Below are 20640 nucleotides of genomic sequence, written 5' to 3'. Positions count from 1 at the left end.
ATTTACATTAATTACGTCATCGGTTCATCGTTGTCACTAACAACAGGCCCAAATTACAGAAACAGAAAAACGAAGAAGGAAACAAACAACAACAAATCACTTATGAAAATTTTAGTGGCCGGGTGGACTGGGAAAATTGTTGGGTCAGTTTTAGACTAGGAGACCCTGTAAAGGTAGAAAAGTGTTTTAATTATGGCTGCTGTTTGTCAGCTTTCAACGGCATGCTCATACGAGAGCAAACCCCTTTTTGCACAGGGCTTTACAACCAAATCATGGATGAAAAATGTTGAGGTAAGAATAAAGCTACTTACACTTATGCATGAACTGGGATCATAATGTAGATATCCTTTCATTCGACAAGTTATTGGTAGACAAAAACTGTGGAGGTGCGGGGGATCGAACCCCGGGCCTCTCGCATGCAAAGCGAGCGCTCTACCACTGAGCTACACCCCCGGCTATTGTTTTAAGGTACTAAGTAGATAGGAATCCTTAACATACTATTGGCAAATTGAAGCTACGATAATATTACTATTTGATGCCAATTCTGAAATTATGACCGATTTTTTGCTTAATTCAGATTTTCTAGACAAGAAAGCCTAATTTTACGTCTCCGACAAAACGGGGACAGAACACAGGAACACATAAATTAACTACAATTTAACAATTTAGTTCAAATTTTCGTATACTAGGGTTGCGAGCTGACGGGGGGTGCCGCCCAACTTTCAACCCTCGGACCCTTACCTAGGCTGCTGGCATCCACTAACGGATTCGTGCTCCAGGCACGACGGAAGCTTTTTATATCTGGTACGGCGAATGAGGAAATTTAAGCGATTTTATACCGATTTGACCGACGAAGAGGAAAACTTCGGGTATTTTTGTGAAAATCTGGTACAGCGGCCGCCGTACCTGCCGTACCCGTTGCGTCGTGCCTGTAGCTCCCTATACTACCTGGGGTTTTGTAGAGGTCTGCGCCCGGGGGGGGGGCAGCTGGGCAAAAGGACCGACGGGTATGTGCGGGTCCTAAGGGTACCTTTTCCAATATGTTTAAAATGCACTGTAAGGGTCGGAAAAACTAGAGATGCACTGTAAGGGTAGAAATTTCAGAAAATTCTTGAAAAATCTAGATATTTTGACCAAAAATGCTAGAATTTTGACCATTTTTTGCACGAAAGGGATCGAAAATTTGGGGGAAAATGCACTCTAAGGGTATGATTTTCACTGATTTTTGCTGCACTGTAAGGGTGCAATTTTAAAAGCCAATTTTTGGCCCGCACATACCGTCAGTCCGCAAACCCAGTGCCCCCCCCCCCCGGGGGTCTGCGATTCAGACTAACCCTTACCGGGACTAAAAAGGAGAAAACAAAGGAAAATTTTGTGAATTTTACGACCCTTACAGGTACAAATTTGACCAAATTTCGATCTTTCTGGGGGTAAAAAGTTGAAATTTTTCAATTTTTCCTACCCTTACTTAGTCGGACTGAAATTTGATTTTCTGAATTTCCCGACCCTTAGCGGGACTTTGGAAATCCAAAAAAGGTACCCTTAGGCAGTGGCGGCCTGGCAGGGGGTGCAGGGTGTGCAGTGCACCACCCAGAAAGATCTGAAAGGGGCGCCAAAAGAGCTTTTCAAGGGGGCGCCAAAATTTAATTGATGTTTAATTGGGCGACTTGGCGCCCTTCGACAAGTTTGTAACGCCTTCCATAAGTGCAATGTTAATTTTTTCGCCTGCGGCGCTTCGTTTTATTTTACGCTCTTGCATCCTTATTCTCTTGACTTTGTTAAAAACTACTCTCAACATTGAATCGCAAAAAAGTCAAAGCAAAAGAAGTGTTGTGAATCCACTAGGGGCTAAAGAGGATCCTCACCTTCAAAATGAGAGATTGCCAAAAAATCGAAACTTGATAATGCTCACTGTGGTTTTTGTGGTCTTATGCTGACTAACTTTCTCCTTTTTAGAAGATCTTTTAAGCTGTTTGACGTTTCTTACATCAAAATTTTTTGCCTGCGGCGCCAACATTCCAAATACCCTTATTCCTGCCAACTTTCAAAATTTGGGGCCCTTTTTTAGCCATTTTTCTTTAATGGAGAGTAAAGTAAGACCAGCGGCGCAAAAGTTTTAAGGTTATCAGGTCATTTTTCTGATGAAGTTTTAGAAAACAAAAATATAGACCAAATCGCCTTGCTAGTCGACTCGCTACCTTTAAAATTTCCATTTCAAGTATCAACAGCTCATGTTTTTTATTTGAAGAGCTTTCTTTTTGGTGTTAAATCGGTATAAGATAAATTGAGGCATTTTTAGACATTTTAAAAGTTGAAAATAGGAAAAATTTTCCTTGTTCAGAAAACTATGACATTTAAAATTATAACAAGGAAATAGATATCAAGTTATGATTACCACAACCTTCGTATGAATAAAAGTTTTTAAACTCAAAGATTCTGGGCGCTACTTTCAGCCAGTCACTGCTCTTACAGTTTAATATTTCCACTTAATAATGGAGGGCGCAAGTAAGGACAAAAGTACCAGGGGCGCCAATTTCATAGCTTGCACCACCAAGAAAATTGAGCCAGGCCGCTACTGCGTAGGGCGGCACATACGGTACCCTCCATTTGCCTAAGTACCCCCCCCCCCCCACCCACTGCACTGTTACAGTGCAGTGCAAAATCGTACCCTTACAGTAAGCAAAGAGAATATAAAAACTAAAGCTTTAGCTTTTATAGTATCTTTGCAGTAAGGGTACGATTTTGAAAAGCAGATTTTGCGCGGCACATACCGTCGTTTCTAAATCGAGTGCCCTCTTGACATTTTTGAGACCTTTTGAGAGAGTAACCTATGAATTTGTACCCCTTTGACTTTTGAGTTATGAAAAAAAGGGTAACCTTTATGGCTTGCACATACCCGTCTGCACTGCCTATATAAAGTCTCCCTCCCCGAGCAAAAATTTGGAGTAATTTTTTTTATTTTCAAAATTTTCTTTATGCGACGTCGTCAATATATTTTCCCGAGTTTTTCTAGAGATCTTAATAAAATCTCCAAAATTTTCACAGTTCCAAAAATTTTGATTTTTAGGTTGTTGGGCCACCCGAAGCTGGAGCATTCAAAAAACGACCCGCAAAACAAACGCAATTCCGTAGATTCTATGATCGCGGTGATCTTCCAATCGCTTTAGAACATGATACCAAGGGCAATAAAATCGCCTGGAAAGTGGAAATCGAGAAATTAGATTATCATCACTATCTCCCAATGTTTTTCGAAGGTCTCCGTGAAACTGAACATCCATATGAATTTTTTGCACGCCAAGGAGTTCATGATATGTTAGAACACGGCGGAAGTAAAATCTTACCTGTCGTCCCACAACTTATTTTACCAATCCGTGATGCGTTGGATACGCGCGATTTACAGGTCGTGTGTACCACGTTGAAGGTACTCCAACATTTGGTCATCTCTGGTGAAATGGTCGGAGAGGCCTTAGTACCTTATTATAGACAGATTCTACCAGTGTTAAATATTTTCAAAAGTAAAAATTTGAATTCTGGTGACGGTATTGATTATAGTCAACAACGCCGTGAAAATATTGGTGATTTGATTCAAGAAACACTTGAAGCTTTTGAAAGACACGGTGGCGAGGACGCTTTTATCAATATCAAATACATGATTCCAACTTATGAGTCATGCCTACTGAACTAAAATTTTAAAGAAAGCAAGGTTCCTAAATTATTTTTTTATTATCAGAAATTTCTAAATTATGAAGGGTTCAAGGTTACTTTGAATTGTATATCATATTTTTATATTCTATTTCACGATTTAAAAAAATCGTTCTCAAAATTCGAGACTTTTTATATACAAAGATTTAAAAATTTTATTAGTAGATTTTCAAATTAATTTCGCTCCATATAAAGTTCTTATACAAAGGAAGCAAGAGTTTTATAAAAAGTTGCTTTTTATATTAAGCTTCCTTTGTCAAAGTCACCACGATGTCAAAAGCCATCGAATACACTACGTCAGGAATAAAAAAAACCTTCCCATAAAAATAAAATACTTTTAACGTTTTTCCTTCAAAAATACAGAAAACCCTTTCCCTCGAATTAAAATGCAATCGTTTTCCCTGAAAATAAAATAATCAAAAACTTTTTTCCTTTAAAATTACACTAAATCTTTTTTCCTTAAAAATCAAGTACGGAATGTTTTTCCCAAACTATCCAAAACACATGCGTCCTGAATAAAATTTTCGAGACAAAGTCGAGATATCACAATTTGAAATTTCTAAAAATGGGGTTCCTACACGGTTCTTACGTAATATTCTATTCATTTTAATTGTTTAAAACTTAATTCAAAATTTACTTATTTCAAGAACAATAAACCAGCCGAGGCTGGAAGGTCAGCCAATAGAGCTTAGCAAGATAGCTTTAATAAGTGGGTTAACAGATATAAGAGATGTACTGAAACAGAGTAGACTAAAAATATTGAATAATGTACAAAATGTGAAACATTTGATAACTTGATTTAAAATTATTTAAAACAAGCCTGAGAGCTCCTCCAACCCCTCCCCCCCCCCCACGAGAAGATCAAAGTATACTTTAGCATTGTAGCACTGTTTCTACGACATCAAACAATTAAGCTATAGTTCATTACTATAATATAAAAGAGAAACATAGTGTAATTAAACTTTTTGTTAATTTCATTCTAGTCAGTTATGATACATTTTTTCTGTTGGATGTAGGCAATATCCATAACTGACCAAAGTTTTATCTAGAAATAAATTAGAAAACCATCTTGAACACTTTGCTGGTCGCAAATGATAATCGAAAGCAAAACTTAAAATTCATAACTATGCAGGGAAGCTCATTTTTCCCCCATTTTGCTTTAAACTCCCTTTTGATTGGTCTATGAATTTGGGCGATCGCTTTACCGCCTTGGCGGAATAAACACACGACCATAATAAATTAATTCAACAGGGCAGCGGAGTAGCAATTAATTTCAACTGGGAGTCCTCTCTTCTGTGCCAAGCACTGGTAGTGTTTTTTAAACTTTAAAACAATGACTGTGCAAGTTGTGACGAGAGTGTGCATGTTGTGTAACTTGACGGTATAATTCATTAAATTCTAGAAACCATTTTTCATAACTTTCTGCAGTCCGCTTTCTGCAAGTCTGATAAGAGATATGTATAAACTGTTATCGCCATTCATTCCATTCCATCATTCAGTCAAAACGTGCGCCAAGGTTAGAAAAGGTTAGAAAAACACAATCTGCGTCCGGAACTGCGTGAAAAATAGTTTGATCAATTTCAACAAGAACTGTATATATTAATATTAATATAATTGATCAAATTCCAATGACCATTTGTCATAATTTTGCAAGTCCAATAATAGGAGATGTGATGTCATCATTTGGTTCCCGTCATCTGACCGACACTGATTTACGGTCAGCAGGTAGAGTTGGAAAGTCGGAAAGCTTTTCCGCTGCTTTGCTGGATTTCCACTGTCGACCTCTGCAAGCTCTGTGTTTACAAGTTTTCAAATGGAAGTAGCGAGCCGCATGCTAATGGAGAGTAGACCGAAAACCAGTTTACCCACGGTTTCTTAATTCGGATCAGTCCACACGGATTCCCTTTCAACAAGATGTAGCTGCTTCTTAAAAGAAAAATATTTTCGACCGACCGACCGAATGACGGCCACTTTTTAAAGTAGAAATGACGGGAACCAAACAATTTTTTTGCGATTCGCCTTATCAAACACGTCCAAACCAAGTCCAAAAAAGCACGATTGCATCCAGGTCTTTATCAAATTTAGACAGTAGCTGTACTTTTGTAAACTTTATCAAATTCCAATAACATTATAACACCATCAATCCCACCTAGAGGCAAACAAGAAAAATATGTTTTTATTGCAAAAACTAATAAAAAGCAGCAATAAAAAGTATCTGAGTATCAGAAAATTCAACATAAACAAAAACTTGAGCAAACGGCTTTAAACCTTCAAAAGATGTAGAAAAAGAATCCCCTTGATGAAAATTATGTGTTTGATTTGCCGAGTTAAAAAAATAAAAGACAGAAATTGAAGCTTGCAACAGATTTACACTAGAAATACTTTGGTACAACACTGACTTATCACACCTGACTTATCGCTTGGGTTGGCAAACGATATCATCCACCAGGATGCATCCTCTCTTATTTTCCCCCTATTCTCTACTTTCCTATCTTCTATCCTGATTTTCTGACTTTCTCTAGTGTTTCTAACTGTTTTCTAAGTATTTTTCTGAAATTTGACCGCACCGGTGAAATTGGTCTCCAACCCCGGCTCGAACCACCAAATGCAATCAACCTTGGTTTACAAACCCACCGCCTAACCGCTTACGCCAACGAGCCACGGTAGAAAGCTGTCATTCACAAATACTTATAGCGTGTAATTTACAGACCCTAATTAAGAAAGCTCCCAACCCTACCGGTGCCCCTACAAGGATCCCTACGGGATCCTAAGTTAAGTCACAGGGTAGGGATGCCCCTAAGAAGGCCTTCGGCCTTATATTGTGACTCTCGAGCTCCAACCCTAACCCTAACTGATAATAACCGAACCCCCGTCTAGGTCCGCAGATTGAAAAATTTCACTTGCATCCTGGTGGATGATATCGTCTGCCAACCTATCGCTTGAGCCGCCATCTTGAAACACCACTATGATCTGTAAAAACAACGCACGCTAAAAGTACCCAAAAAGTTAACCCGATCGGAAGAAAGTTTAGAAATCAAAGTGAGATCGGGAAATCGGATTTTTTTTTTTGTCGTCTTATGGAACTGGAAAATTTTACCTATTTCAGAAGCAGCCACCGACCTAAAATTTGCAAATATCTGTTCTTATTTGCCAGCTGGAAGGATTTTCCCGAATTTAAGAACAGTTCCTCATTTTCCAGGGGAGAAATTTTTACTTCAGAACAGTTATATTTTTCCAGCTAGGAGGTAAAAAAACTTTCAGAACAGGTACGAAATTACCAGGTGACTGATTTTATGCGAGTTAACTGTTCTTATCTACCAGTGCTGACAAAATCTTATAAGAACAGATCGCTAAATTCCAGCTCGACATTGAAGGACTTTAAAGAACAGACACTTAATTTCCAGCTAATAGTCTAAATATATGTGCGAACAGATCGAAAATTTCCAGCTAACAGTTTAAATATCAGTGCGAACAGATCGAAAAATTCCAGGTCATACGTATATTATAGGGGCCATCGACATTCGAGAATCCTTTTTTAACGGTTTCATGCCGTAAGGGTGGTCTTAAATTATACTATGAAATCATACAATCAACCACTTCCGCCATACTTCTGGGCGCGTATGTGAAGGAATAAATTTCGTCACGTGACCTAGCTCGTAAATTTTCCCTTCCGCCCACGGACTTTACGTGACAACGACCACCATAGATTTGTGATGACAACCCTTTATTCCCGCTCTGACTCACTTACTCTGTACTAGAGCGTCTCTCACGTTTATCGCTACGTAGTACAATGGCAATGAATTACGAAATAAGCCGTAGATACTGGGTTCAATAGGAAGGTTAAGTATCAAAGATAAAGCTAAGCGACGACGGACGGGTTTTGATCCGCAACCTGCAGTAAACACGTGGACCTGCATTTTCTAGAATCCAGGCTAAAATAGCTCAAGAACGAAAAATCGTGATAAAGATAACATCTACTTTGACGGGTTTACAATCTTGCAGAGAAAAGGTCCATTCGTCGCGTAGATTTATATTTGATACTTAGCATCCCTCCTAATGACTCACTTTGGAGAAAGGACATGGTGAAAAATCAAAACCATGTTTTCTGGTGCAAAAAAAAACGCTTCAATGTTAGCAAAATATTATAGGAAAGATCATCAGAAGAGGGAGTAAGTTGATTTTGAGCATTTATTAAGTACATAATACTTTGGCCAAGTCCTTGTTTGGCCGTTAAGTAATAAATAAACGAAATTTCATTTGTTAATGGCCTAGGTATTATTCCGATATTAAATTGGCGGACGCCCAATTTTCCGGCGAAAAGATACACTCAGACTCAGGAAAAATTGGGAACCTAGATGCGTACGGACAAGGAGCAGACGATAAGGGTCGGTTTTTCAAAAATCAGGAAATTTTAAAGGTTTTGTTTTTAAATAAGCGTGATATCGTTTCCTTACTCATCAATTTTAATTCACAAGCTTATTTTCACATTGGATTTGACACGGATATGTGGAGCAAAATTGGTCAGAAAGAGGAAAATAATAGGAAAACTTTATGCTTATAATAGTATCATCTTATAAAAACTCCATCCCATCTGAAAAAGTCTACTCTCGGGTACTTAATAAACGTTTCCCCCCGCTTATTAATTTCGCTTAGCGAAAGTATTACGATAGCCTTCCGTGTGTCTGGCTGGCGAGACATTTTTTGGGGCGTAAATTATGGCGTGGGCGTATGGCTGCGGGCGTACTACGGCAAATATTCTAAAGGTGGACTCACTCACAAAGATAAAAAGTGATAAAAAAGAGGGCTTTTCTCAATAAATAAAATACGCTAGTGCAAGAAGTGTAACCAAGCCTTTGTAAACATGAGAACTTTTTAATGGCTGCTTGATTGCACATCAGACATGCTTTTTGAAACTTGCTGCTGCTGTATAAATTTTTATCATATTTTCTGGTCTTTTGTAGAGTGTTTAAAGAGGTTTAATATTTGTTAACTACTAAGTATTTTATGTTTGTGTAGTTAGTGAATGCACCAATAAATTGATCATGCTCAGTAAGTAGTACAAAAAGAGTTAATTTTCCACAACAAACAACAACATTATTAACCCTCTCTTCTCTTCTTCACCAAAACTACAAACAGGACAGGTATAATATTTTTTTCCTTTTCTCACCAGATAGTTATGTGTTAATAGTGAAACCAGTTGTGACAAACAGTCAGTTTTAGCAAGTACCGTGAAGTCGGGTAACTTGCATCGGTGGTGGAGGGTAACTTGCACAGCCATCAAATGACTGACCAATCAAAGCAGCAAAATTTCAAAACAAGTGAACTACGCAGCTCTGCTTGCAGCTCTAGCCTACCATTTTTGTTTTGATTTAACTTTGTATTTTAATGACCAAATGGGTCATTCATTTGAGGGCATATATGCAAGTTACCCGATCTCACGGTATTTCTTAGAAATCATGTCATTGAAATCCAGCAATCATTTTTGTATAATCAAAACGACCCTGCCTAGACACTGTCGTACATTGTCATTGTACGGTGATTTGCGGTGGGTAAGGTGGGGTGTACAGATAATACAGCAGATTCCAAATTAACCTATTTTCACCACCGTACAAAGGACATTTAGATCCAGCCCAACCGTACACCACCGCACAATGTACCCTCGTTAATGATGACATTTTTTTATCTAATGAAGTTTGATTGGTGTTCGATGAGTTTGGTTAGTAAAAGTTCCAGCTTTTCCTCCCCGATGGGATGATAGATATTGGCACGCTCTTTAAGCTTTAGCATGGACGTCTGCTAATAAGCTGTCGGGGAATGTAAAAGGAATGGGCAACAAGGTAATAAATCAAACTTATCAAACTTCACCGATCTTGATACACCTTTTGCTAATTAGGATTTTCATTTTGAACCATGGTACGTTGTTTGTATAAGATTCCCAATTCCGCAGGGTTGGTCTAAAAAGCAGGGTAGCCAATGGGGTAGCCAATTGGGCTAGGTTATAGGGTACCTCTTTTTGCCTAAACTTTTGAAATCTGAAACCTGTTTTCATGTTGAAATAACTATTACAACATCTTGTTAATGATTCCATGTAATAAAATTTAAGATTCCTTTCGAACTTCAGCCACAATAACCTTTTTTCCAAAGGTACTGAACTTTGTTACTTCTCAAGAGACCTGGCGCCATTTTGTCTTCCTTTTTGGCTTCGTTTGAAAATTTACAGACCCAAATAAGTTTTTAATATTTTAGATTTAGATTTTATTTATGTTTTTAATTGTTATTTCCACGAAGCTGTAATTCGATGATAATAGCTTTGGAAAAATTCGAAAAATTGGTGATTTTATTTTGTTTAATCTCCTATAAATAACACAACTTATTGGTCTCTTAAGAATGTACACTATCTAAACTTACATAATTTTTTTACCAAGCATAGGGTTAAGCATAATTCGAGTGCTAGACCTGCTGTCCGTGGGATCAAAAGTCAATGTCCAGGGGGGTGAGGGATTTCCAAAAACTGTTATATCCTTCACCCCCCCTTATTAAATTTTTTTCTGGAAAAGTCCGCAATGATTTTGATGGTGGTGGGCCATCATTCATATCAGATAGCGAAGATAGTATACAACAGATTTTTCTGACTAGCCATTTTTCTCAATTTTAGATAAATTCTACTGTTTATAAAAGGAAGTTGATATAAACTTTGCGCAAGTAAAAGGAGTCTTTATCACAAGTTCCTTCAAAGCACAAAATGATGTTTCTGGCATCAAAGAATGAAAAGTTCATTTTTTCTTCTTCGTTTTCAAAAAAATTTTAAATTATTTTTCTCAAGTATATTGCAGTTCTCTGAATTATTCTGAATTGAAAGATTTTGTTTACGCTTTATAGAATAGAATTCTTTAGTCGCATTTTTTAAGGAATCTTTTTTTTAATGGATTGAGATTTTTCATAAAAAAATAAACAGGGTATCTATGACATCTATGACCTGTGGTATATTTTGTGTAACGCTTCAATCAAAATGCATAATGTTGCAGGAGTCACGTTTCACGCGTCTTCGTCGTTGATGTTCAAGTATTATGCGAAATTTTCGACTTTAAGTCGTCTTGTTTATTTTTGGGAAAATGTTTTTGAAACATCTCTTTTGTCCTAGTTCTGCTGTGTTAGCCTCCTTTTCAAAATTTTTCCACCCGATTACGTATCCCCCCGCCTACTAAGTTTTGAGTTTTTCCGATCCACCGGCTAATTACAGCGCGACACTTACATTTGCGCATGCGCCAATTCACGGCAGTTTTTTTCGAAAAATTCGTGATGGGAGGACATAATATTCAACTGAAGAGTGTACTGTGGGTGCTTGTTTATAAAGAACGTTGGCGGGAACTATGTCATATTTGTTTTTTTCGCGTGCTCTAGGCCTAGACTCTTTTTCACTAGCACTTTCCAGTGGGAAGTTTATTAAGTATCCGAGAATAGAATAAAAATTAAAAGCAATATCTAATTAATATATTTCTTTAATGTATGAGTCACTTCGTACCTAGATTAATTCAAGCTTCAATAAAATTCCCTATTCTTCGCCCGATCTTGGACAAATTTTTCCAAAATTAAATTTCAAAACGTCCAAGTGCATAGCTATTTAGGTACAAATCTTCCATACGATGCACAAGATCAAGAGGTTTGTTAAGCTGAATTACATCAATTTGGATATTAACTTTGGATATTACTTGCAAACTAATTATTCTTCATAATTTAACGGAGGTAACAGTTGCTGAGGTTGTGTATATGTGATGAACATATTTGGTAGGAAAAAGGCATTCCAAGTCTCACTATTGTTACAATGATTCAGTTCATATTCGTCAAGACTGAATTAGACTACCAAAACCCAAACAGCATTTTCAACGACGTTTCTTTGACAGCGTAGCTTCTGGTTTTAATGCGTACTCAAAATTTTTTGCGATATGTAAAGGTGCTGCTATCGTAAAAACTTTTGACCTCTCGTTATGACAGCATATACATCTTCTAAAAAGAAGCAGAAAAACAATTTTTATACAATGTATAATTCAATTGTGAAAGAGATATCTTAAGAGAACTATTTTCGCGTTTTTGAGTGTCTACCAGGTAAGTTAGTTAACACGAAATGCAATTTTTACTAAGAATCCTAAGCTAAAAAGAAACTTAGCAATATGAATAGTCCGGGAGCCACACCTGAAAAAGGGCATTTTGCTTAACCCAAGATTCTACAGGATAAACTATACAATTTTGGAATCCTCAACTATCCTAGTTTAAGAATTTCTTGGTCTCCAAAGCTAATTCCTAGTCAAACTTTCATACTGGACCCGAGTTTAGGGGGTACATTTTACTCATTGTAAGGATTTGTTAAGGAAAATATCTTTCCTCGTACCTTAATGCATTTAGTTTTCACGTACCTTAATAGCGCACTAAGGCCGCGCGAAAATTGAAAGGTGCGCTAATTAGCAAATTTTAAGTCACTTATGGCTTTTCAATAATATGAATAACAATAATAATAATAATGCTATACAAGTTCGTAGGCCACCGTGCGAGCACATGGGCCTCTATGAACCGCTCTTTGTTTGGTTTACAATTTTCTTAAGGTAGAGTTTTTTCCTAGGGCGTTTTCTAAGGATCGCCTCTTCTCTTTGCTCCCGCCCCTCACCAAAAATAAGAGTATAGAAAGAAGAAAATAGGTTTGGCTTGTGTCTTGACTTGTCTTGCAATAAATCATGATTTTCTATTTTAAAATATATTATTCATAGTACAGTAGAGCCTCTAATTAGCGGACACCGCTGGGGAAAGATTAGTGACCGCCTTTTGGAGACTTTTTATGAGGATTTGACTAGAAAACGGCCAGAAAAAAATATGTATAGAGAAACAGATTTTAGGATACTCAGAAATTGATAATAATAGGGGTTAGGGAAAGGTCGTTTTTAAGGGATGCGCGAAAATGAAAGGCGCGAAAATTTAAGGCATTAAGGTATGATATAATTTGCTATATCTTATGAATAAATTACAATAAATGTCGCCTGACTTTTTTAAATGACAATCAACCTGTCCCAAGCCAGGATAAAAGACAGAGGGACCCAGAGAGGACTAATTACCCTTTCATTGTAACAACGTCTCTCTAAGAGGAAAAAGAATTCAGCCACTCTTTGTTGTTTGCAGAAGAAATATATCTGAGGCTCGAATAGCATTTTGTCAAGAAAAATGAGGTTTGAGGAAAACAGATGTTTGTAAAACATTTTTACCATGCATGATGAGGTTCTGCAAGAATGTTGATACATCTCGACTTGATTCAAATTGATCCTTGCCAATGAAGGGTAGAACCTAAAAATTAAAACAGAAAGAAAAACAGAAAGAAGAATACAAGGAGCATATTATACAGTCTTTGATAAAAGTAGGGTATATAACGGTTGGACAACAGTTTTTTTTTCACAAAGAACTTTATCCATCAAAAATTAAAAAATAAAATAAAAAAGTCTTTCCCTGACTTAATGAAATGTTTTTTATTTTTAATTGTATCAGTTGGAAGTTGTAAGTGTGCCTGGGATAACCAGTAGATAATTACTTACACACTAAAAGACATTTATTGGTGTCATGCCTACCTCTCTAGACACTCCCAACTCAAGATTTCCCAGGATTTACGAGATAGATTTTTAAATACCACAAAACAAATTCCAACAGAATTCATTCTGACATCTAAAATCTTGGAGTAACAGATGAAGTAATCTCAAATAAAATATGCTAATATTATTTTCTTATTCTATCTAACAAATCATTCAGGCGAAAAACCTTTTTTAAATAAGAAGATCCGATCAAAATTGTTTTTACGGAAATAAAGGCTTGAGCCACTTTTTAGAGAACCTTGCCTACTAGCTTTGTCAAAAAATTAGAAAAAACTGAGGTTATTTCATACAAAGTCCACCAAACCCCATTCTTAGGCAATTTTTGGGCCAAATTTGCACCATAATTTTTTTCTTTCGAAAAACGGGCTCCGACACATTCGAGGGGGCAAAAAATCAGAAAAAACTAATGAGCCAATCTCGAGAAAAGTTGGTAACAAACAGACGAATGGATGGAGGTTAATTTATAGAACCTCCACCGGGGTAGTTCCAAAAAATAGGTGAAAAGTACCCTTTTTGAACCATAGCGGACACTGCTCCATTTTTTTTTAATTTAGCCTACTAACCTACTTTCATCTTTTTCTGATCTTTGCATGCCTCATAAAATGAATACATCACAGGTTAAAAGAAGACAAAAACAATCAAACAAAGGCAAGTAAGAGGATTTGTAGTGTTTTATAATTATCAACTTCATAAACAAAAATAAAAGATTTTATTAAATTCTAAATAGAAAAATTAAAAAAAATCTTTTGATACTATTTTCTATTTCTTAAAAGAAAAGGAAAGTGAAAAAAGGGAATACTTCAAAAATAACATACATATCTTGGTCAATTTAGCAGTCTTCAGTTTTTGACTGTATTAGTTTCTAAGTGCCAAAATTAGTGGTTTAAAGCAAGTTTTATTTTTTCTTAAATTTGACATGGACACAGAGTTACCTTAGATTAAGTGACAGATGTTTGTTCACACTATGTAAGTACGATAAAATTTATTGAAAATCGTATAATCAATTGCAAAATTTAAACATGATTTGTGCACAAATTCAGTCCCAATATTCAAAAATAAAAAGCTACAAACAACCCCATGTCCTAACCAACCTTAGGTTCAGTTAACTTTTTGAATAAAAGAGATTTACTTTACTCTTTTCTCTGGTACCCACTACAAAACAAGACATACATCTAGTAACTGTAAATGTGGTCAGTTTGTTTTATTGTTTCAGTGAATTACAAAGAATGCATGAACGCACAAAACGGACCTCGTGAAATAGTTGAGGCGAGTGTCAGGACTTCATTCTTTATATTGAAGCAAATGTTTTGAATTAAAACAGTACAAAGAAGGCATGATTGCACAACGGACCTCAAATAAGTTGAGATGAGTGTCAGATCTTCAGTCTTTGTTTCCCAACCCCCAATTTTTTTACCGAAAAACTGATCATTAATTTACGTTACACGGTTTTTACCCATTAGGTTCAATAAAAAGAAATAAATACCCCAATTGCAGCAATCTGCAAGTGCCAATGCACGGTAGGCAAGATCTGCTATTTTACCTAATATGCATAGTAAATTTTGTCTGCTCGTACGTTGTTTTGGTATGTTACTTTTTTCTCTAGTACCCACTACAAAACAAGACATACATCTAGTAACTGTAAATGTGGTCAGTTTGTTTTATTGTTTCAGTGAATTACAAAGAATGCATGAACGCACAAAACGGACCTCGTGAAATAGTTGAGGCGAGTGTCAGGACTTCATTCTTTATATTGAAGCAATTTTTTTGAATTAAAACAGTACAAAGAAGGCATGATTGCACAACGGACCTCAATTAAGTTGAGATGAGTGTCAGATCTTCGGTCTTTGTTTCCCAACCCCCAATTTTTTTACCGAAAAACTGATCATTAATTTACGTTACACGGTTTTTACCCATTAGGTTCAATAAAAAGAAATAAATACCCCAATTGCAGCAATCTGCAAGTGCCAATGTACGGTAGGCAAGATCTGCTATTATACCTAATATGCATAGTAAATTTTGTCTGCTCGTACGTTGTTTTGGTATGTTACTTTTTTCTCTAGTACCCACTACAAAACAAGACATACATCTAGTAACTGTAAATGTGGTCAGTTTGTTTTATGTTTCAGTGAATTACAAAGAATGCATGAACGCACAAAACGGACCTCGTGAAATAGTTGAGGCGAGTGTCAGGACTTCATTCTTTATATTGAAGCAATTTTTTTGAATTAAAACAGTACAAAGAAGGCATGATTGCACAACGGACCTCAAATAAGTTGAGATGAGTGTCAGATCTTCAGTCTTTGTTTCCCAACCCCCAATTTGTTACTGAAAAACTGATCATTAAGTTACATTATATACATGGTTTTACCCATTAAGTTCAGATACCTTTTTGATCAAAAGAAATTAAACACCCTTTATTATGAAAACCTGAAAAATTTGTTAGTATGACATGGTTGATAACATTGCCTGGAAATATTGGGGAAAATTAAACAATTCTTCAATTGCAGATTGGCATTGTAGGCAAAGTCTGCTATCTTACCTAATATGCATAGTAAATTTTGCCTGCTGGTACGTTGTTTTGGTATGTTACTCTTTTCTCTGATACCCACTAATAAACAAGACATAAATCTTGTAACTGTAAATGTGGTCAGTTTGTTTAATTGTTTCAGTGAATTACAAAGAATGCATGAACACACAAAACGGACCTCGTGAAATAGTTGAGGCGAGTGTCAGGACTTCATTCTTTATATTGAAGCAAATTTTTTGAATTAAAACAGTACAAAGAAGGCATGATTGCACAACGGACCTCAAATAAGTTGAGATGAGTGTCAGATCTTCAGTCTTTGTTTCCCAACCCCCAATTTTTTACCGAAAAACTGATCATTAATTTACATTACACGGTTTTTACCCATTAGGTTCAGATACATTTTTGATAAAAGGAAATAAATACCCCAATTGCAGATTATTGGCATGGTAGGCAAATAAATTTTATCTGCTGGTACCTTGTTTTGGTATGTTACTTTCTTCTCTAGTACCCACTACAAAACAAGACATACATCTAGTAACTGTAAATGTGGTCAGTTTGTTTTATTGTTTCAGTGAATTACAAAGAATGCATGAACGCACAAAACGGACCTCGTGAAATAGTTGAGGCGAGTGTCAGGACTTCATTCTTTATATTGAAGCAAATTTTTTGAATTAAAACAGTACAAAGAAGGCATGATTGCACAACGGACCTCAAATAAGTTGAGATGAGTGTCAGATCTTCAGTCTTTGTTTCCCAACCCCCAATTTTTTACCGAAAAACTGATCATTAATTTACATTACACGGTTTTTACCCATTAGGATCAGATACATTTTTTATCAAAAGAAATTAAACACCCCAATTGCAGATTGGTATGGTAGGCAAATATAAATTTTGCCTGCTGGTACGTTGTTTTGGTATGTTACTCTTTTCTCTGGTACCCACTACAAAACAAGACAGATCTAGTAACTGTAAATGTGGTCAGTTTGTTTTATTGTTTCAGTGAATTACAAAGAATGCATGAACGCACAAAACGGACCTCGTGAAATAGTTGAGGCGAGTGTCAGGACTTCATTCTTTATATTGTGAAGCAAATTTGTTGAATTAAAACAGTACAAAGAAGGCATGATTGCACAACGGACCTCAATTAAGTTGAGATGAGTGTCAGATCTTCAGTCTTTGTTTCCCAACCCCCAATTTTTTACCGAAAAACTGATCATTAATTTACATTACACGGTTTTTACCCATTAGGATCAGATACATTTTTTATCAAAAGAAATTAAACACCCCAATTGCAGATTGGTATGGTAGGCAAATATAAATTTTGCCTGCTGGTACGTTGTTTTGGTATGTTACTCTTTTCTCTGGTACCCACTACAAAACAAGACAGATCTAGTAACTGTAAATGTGGTCAGTTTGTTTTATTGTTTCAGTGAATTACAAAGAATGCATGAACGCACAAAACGGACCTCGTGAAATAGTTGAGGCGAGTGTCAGGACTTCATTCTTTATATTGAAGCAAATTTTTTGAATGAAAACAGTACAAAGAAGGCATGATTGCACAACGGACCTCAATTAAGTTGAGATGAGTGTCAGATCTTCAGTCTTTGTTTCCCAACCCCCAATTTTTTACCGAAAAACTGATCATTAATTTACATTAAGTGCAGATACCTTTTTGATCAAAAGAAATTAAACACACTTTACTATGAAAACTACCTTAAAAAGGAATGAAATCACTCTCTGCAAAGATCAGGAGTGTGAATATGATTAAATACTTAGTGCGCAGCAAAACATACGGTTTTCATTTAAAGCTACGATATTTAGAATTTTTTACTGTTTGTAATGGTTTTTTCTATTGATTTTAGAAGAACGACTAACAGCTTGGCCTGAATTGGGCTTTTTAAAAAAAAATTTATACAGGCGTATTGACGAACTTTTTCAGTAACCCCCCTGGAAATTTTGAATAACAAGTTATCCCCTGGAAATTAGGGGGTAGACCCCTCTGGGAAGTGAAATCTTGTGAAAAAGGGGCTGGAAAACAACTATTGATGTCAGTTTATGAAGAGAGAACCCCCTGGAAACCTTCAATAACCCCAATGAACAACCTTCAATGAACAAAAACCCCTTGGAAATAGCCCATTTTTCCCGCATACATGACCCAAACTGGCCGCCTATGTCCACAACATGTTTTTGAAAGCGAAAATGTAAAATTTTGGTGGCCAAAGATTGGCCAATACAGTGGAACTGTATTGACTACATTGCAGAATTCTTAAACAATGAGAAAAGTCCTCAGAAGTCCTTTTTGAACTGCAAAAATATAACTGTGATTGTAATGCTTTTTAATCATTGGCATAGCAAGATCATAGTGGAATCAGGGGAAATTTCACAAAGACAATGAGATACAGTTCAAAAATATTACAAGGAAAAGAAATATTAATAAACTTACAACACTCCAACTGTTGATATCTTGTTTCTTTTACACAACAACTGCTTCTTTCTGTAAATCTCTGCTTTTGTCAGCTTCCACTTTTCGCTCTGAATTTTAAATTCGTGAGAACTTTTCGGCACATGTGCAGAAATGAAATATTATTATCCGGGGGTTCACAGTGTGATTCCTATTCATTTACTATATTCAAAGTTAAATAGAAAGAAAGGAAGTTTAAAATTCACATTTTTTTAATATAAATCACACATTGTCAATATTTCATTTAAAACAAAACGTGTGCGACTTCTTCTTAAAAGCAAGCTAGCATGGAACAAGAACCCCCGTGTTATCAAGAACGCAGTTCAAAACGCGGGTAAAGCGCGGGTAAAATGCGAGTAAAAACGCGGAAAAAACTTTTTTGGACGCGCCCGCGATGGCGTGGCGCGGGGCGTACCGCCAGGATTGTTCACTAACTAACTAAACTATATAACCGTGTAGTTACACGGTATTAGTGTATGTCGTCGGTAGCACTGCAATTGGTATCTACACTACCGCAAAATGTCGTAGAACAGATGGAGAATTTTTAGCTGCCACTCCAGGCAACCACATTCAAAAGGAAAAGAAATGATCTCAAAGACTTTTGTTTTATGAAATTCCCTCAGAACAGATAGGAAATTTTTAGACACCTTATTTTTTGGATATCAAACTATTTGTTCATAAGAACAGATCATATTTTCCAGCTGGTCCCAATTTTCAGTAGAACAGATCATATTTTTCCAGCTGGTCCCAATTTTCAGTAGAACAGATCATATTTTTCCAGCTGGTCCCATCTTCAGTAGAACAAATCATATTTTTTCCAGCTGGTCCCGATCTTCAATAGAACAGATCATATTTTTCCAGCTGGTCCCAATCTTCAATAGAACAGATCATATTTTTCCAGCAGACTTTTTTCTTCAGTTTGCTAAGAACAGCCCGCCATATCCAGCTGGAACATGCCTTCAGAACAGATATTTTAAGGTCCCCCTCCGGTGGATGCTTTCGCTATTTGAATGCTCAGCTTCGGCTGACCAATTAAGATTGTCTCAAAAGTATGTGGTTACTTTAGGTTTTTGACATTTTCTCAGATATTTCCAAGGAAAATAATTTAAAGTGTCCACATACTTTAAAACATACTTTAGATATGTTCTAGGCTACACTTCGAGGTTTAGGGAGGGCAATCACTTTCTCTCACCTATCCTTCTAAAATTGAACGATACAAGTTGATACTTTCATTTTAAAAAAGAAAAATGCAAATCTCTTACCTGAGCCACCTCTATAGATTGTCAACCTTGCATCGATCCAGAGCTGATTACCGTATCTTCAAACTTTTTCCTCAATGATAGTGATCATTACCAACCATTGTTTTAACTTTTCACTAAAAGAGTAGAAGACAACAAAGAAAACAAGACCTCAGAAGTGGAGAAAAAATTGTTTTGTCAAGCTTTTTCAGAGGCAAATGCCAAAAACCAAACAAGTTCAAATGTATTCCTTTCTTGCCGGAAGGCTTTAGAATTTGAAAACGATAATTCAAAAGAAAGGTGTAACATGCTTTTTGCAGTAGATCCACTTTCACAAAAAAGAACTTTATACCAACGATGTAAAAATAATAGATAACCAACTTGCCTTGATTCTCAAAAAACATCCGTGTTATGGTTGTAAAAATATTAATGACATTTTGCATCGTAAAAAGTGCAATTAAATAAAAACTTGCTTCATTTGCAACCTTCTATTGGACAGAATCGATCACGTGATATATATTTTTCCAAAATTTGGGTTAGAAAAAGTGTATTTTCCTATAGGCAGCCTCACAGAAGGAATTTTTTAATTAGATATTATTGTTCTATAAACATTCATCTGTTTATTTTGTATCAGGCAACCTTCATGCACTTTTCATTCGTGAGATATCGCACTTCAAATCACACATATATTTTTCAGATAACATCATTTTATGAGCGTTTATTTATCCAGATGAAGATTAAGTGGTATCAGGCCGATCCGTAGTCAATTTGTCTAAAGATTGGTACCTTTATCTTTTGAAAAAAATTCCAAAATTTGCAGTAAATAACAATTCAAATTTTCTATCAATTCAGTGGATGTCAAAAAGTGTGTCAAAATCTAGCTAAAAGCATAACACGCACTGCACACAGAGCTATTTAAAGGAGTGCTCATTTCAATAGGAAAACAATGGTTGTTCTCTTGGGAGAAGTGCCTTCTAGAGGTAGTTGGTTATCTATTATTTTTACATCGTTGCTTATACTTAATAGTCTACACTTCTTTTTGTGAGCGTATTTAGACTCAAGTTCGGTAAAAAATAAGGATTATGC

At 36.2% G+C, this 20640-nt stretch overlaps 1 protein-coding gene, 1 long non-coding RNA gene and 1 other non-coding gene across 3 annotated transcripts; 1 reads left to right on the top strand and 2 right to left on the bottom strand.

The window, feature by feature from the left end:
* Window positions 1–70: 70 nt before the first annotated feature.
* On the top strand, window positions 71–3860 carry LOC136802320 (parkin coregulated gene protein-like). The gene is made up of 2 exons (XM_067059037.1): window positions 71–291; window positions 3068–3860. Exons 1-2 carry the CDS (start codon window positions 193–195, stop codon window positions 3683–3685), a joined length of 717 nt encoding a protein of 238 aa, XP_066915138.1. The 5' UTR covers window positions 71–192; the 3' UTR covers window positions 3686–3860.
* Window positions 382–453, bottom strand: Trnaa-ugc (transfer RNA alanine (anticodon UGC)). The gene has a single exon. It is a non-coding gene; the product is annotated as a tRNA-Ala (tRNA).
* Window positions 3861–11171: 7311 nt separating the features above from the next.
* LOC136802319 (uncharacterized) lies at window positions 11172–16932 on the bottom strand. The gene is made up of 2 exons (XR_010845991.1): window positions 12951–16932; window positions 11172–11706 (listed from the first exon to the last, which is right to left on the bottom strand). It is a non-coding gene; the product is annotated as an uncharacterized lncRNA (long non-coding RNA).
* Between the last annotated feature and the right edge of the window lie 3708 nt (window positions 16933–20640).

The sequence above is a fragment of the Clytia hemisphaerica genome, unplaced genomic scaffold, assembly GCF_902728285.1.
Source record: "Clytia hemisphaerica strain Z4C2 unplaced genomic scaffold, Clytia hemisphaerica genome assembly, whole genome shotgun sequence".
NCBI lineage: Eukaryota > Metazoa > Cnidaria > Hydrozoa > Leptothecata > Clytiidae > Clytia > Clytia hemisphaerica.
This window is presented reverse-complemented; position numbering and strand designations above follow the sequence as displayed.

What these genes read in the sequence shown, in the direction of transcription:
- LOC136802320 (XM_067059037.1), top strand. Translation starts at nt 193, where the DNA reads ATGGCTGCTGTTTGTCAGCTTTCAACGGCATGCTCATACGAGAGCAAA. An exon ending in CATGGATGAAAAATGTTGAG is followed by an intron (nt 292 to 3,067) that starts GTAAGAATAAAG and finishes TTTGATTTTTAG; the next exon opens with GTTGTTGGGCCACCCGAAGC.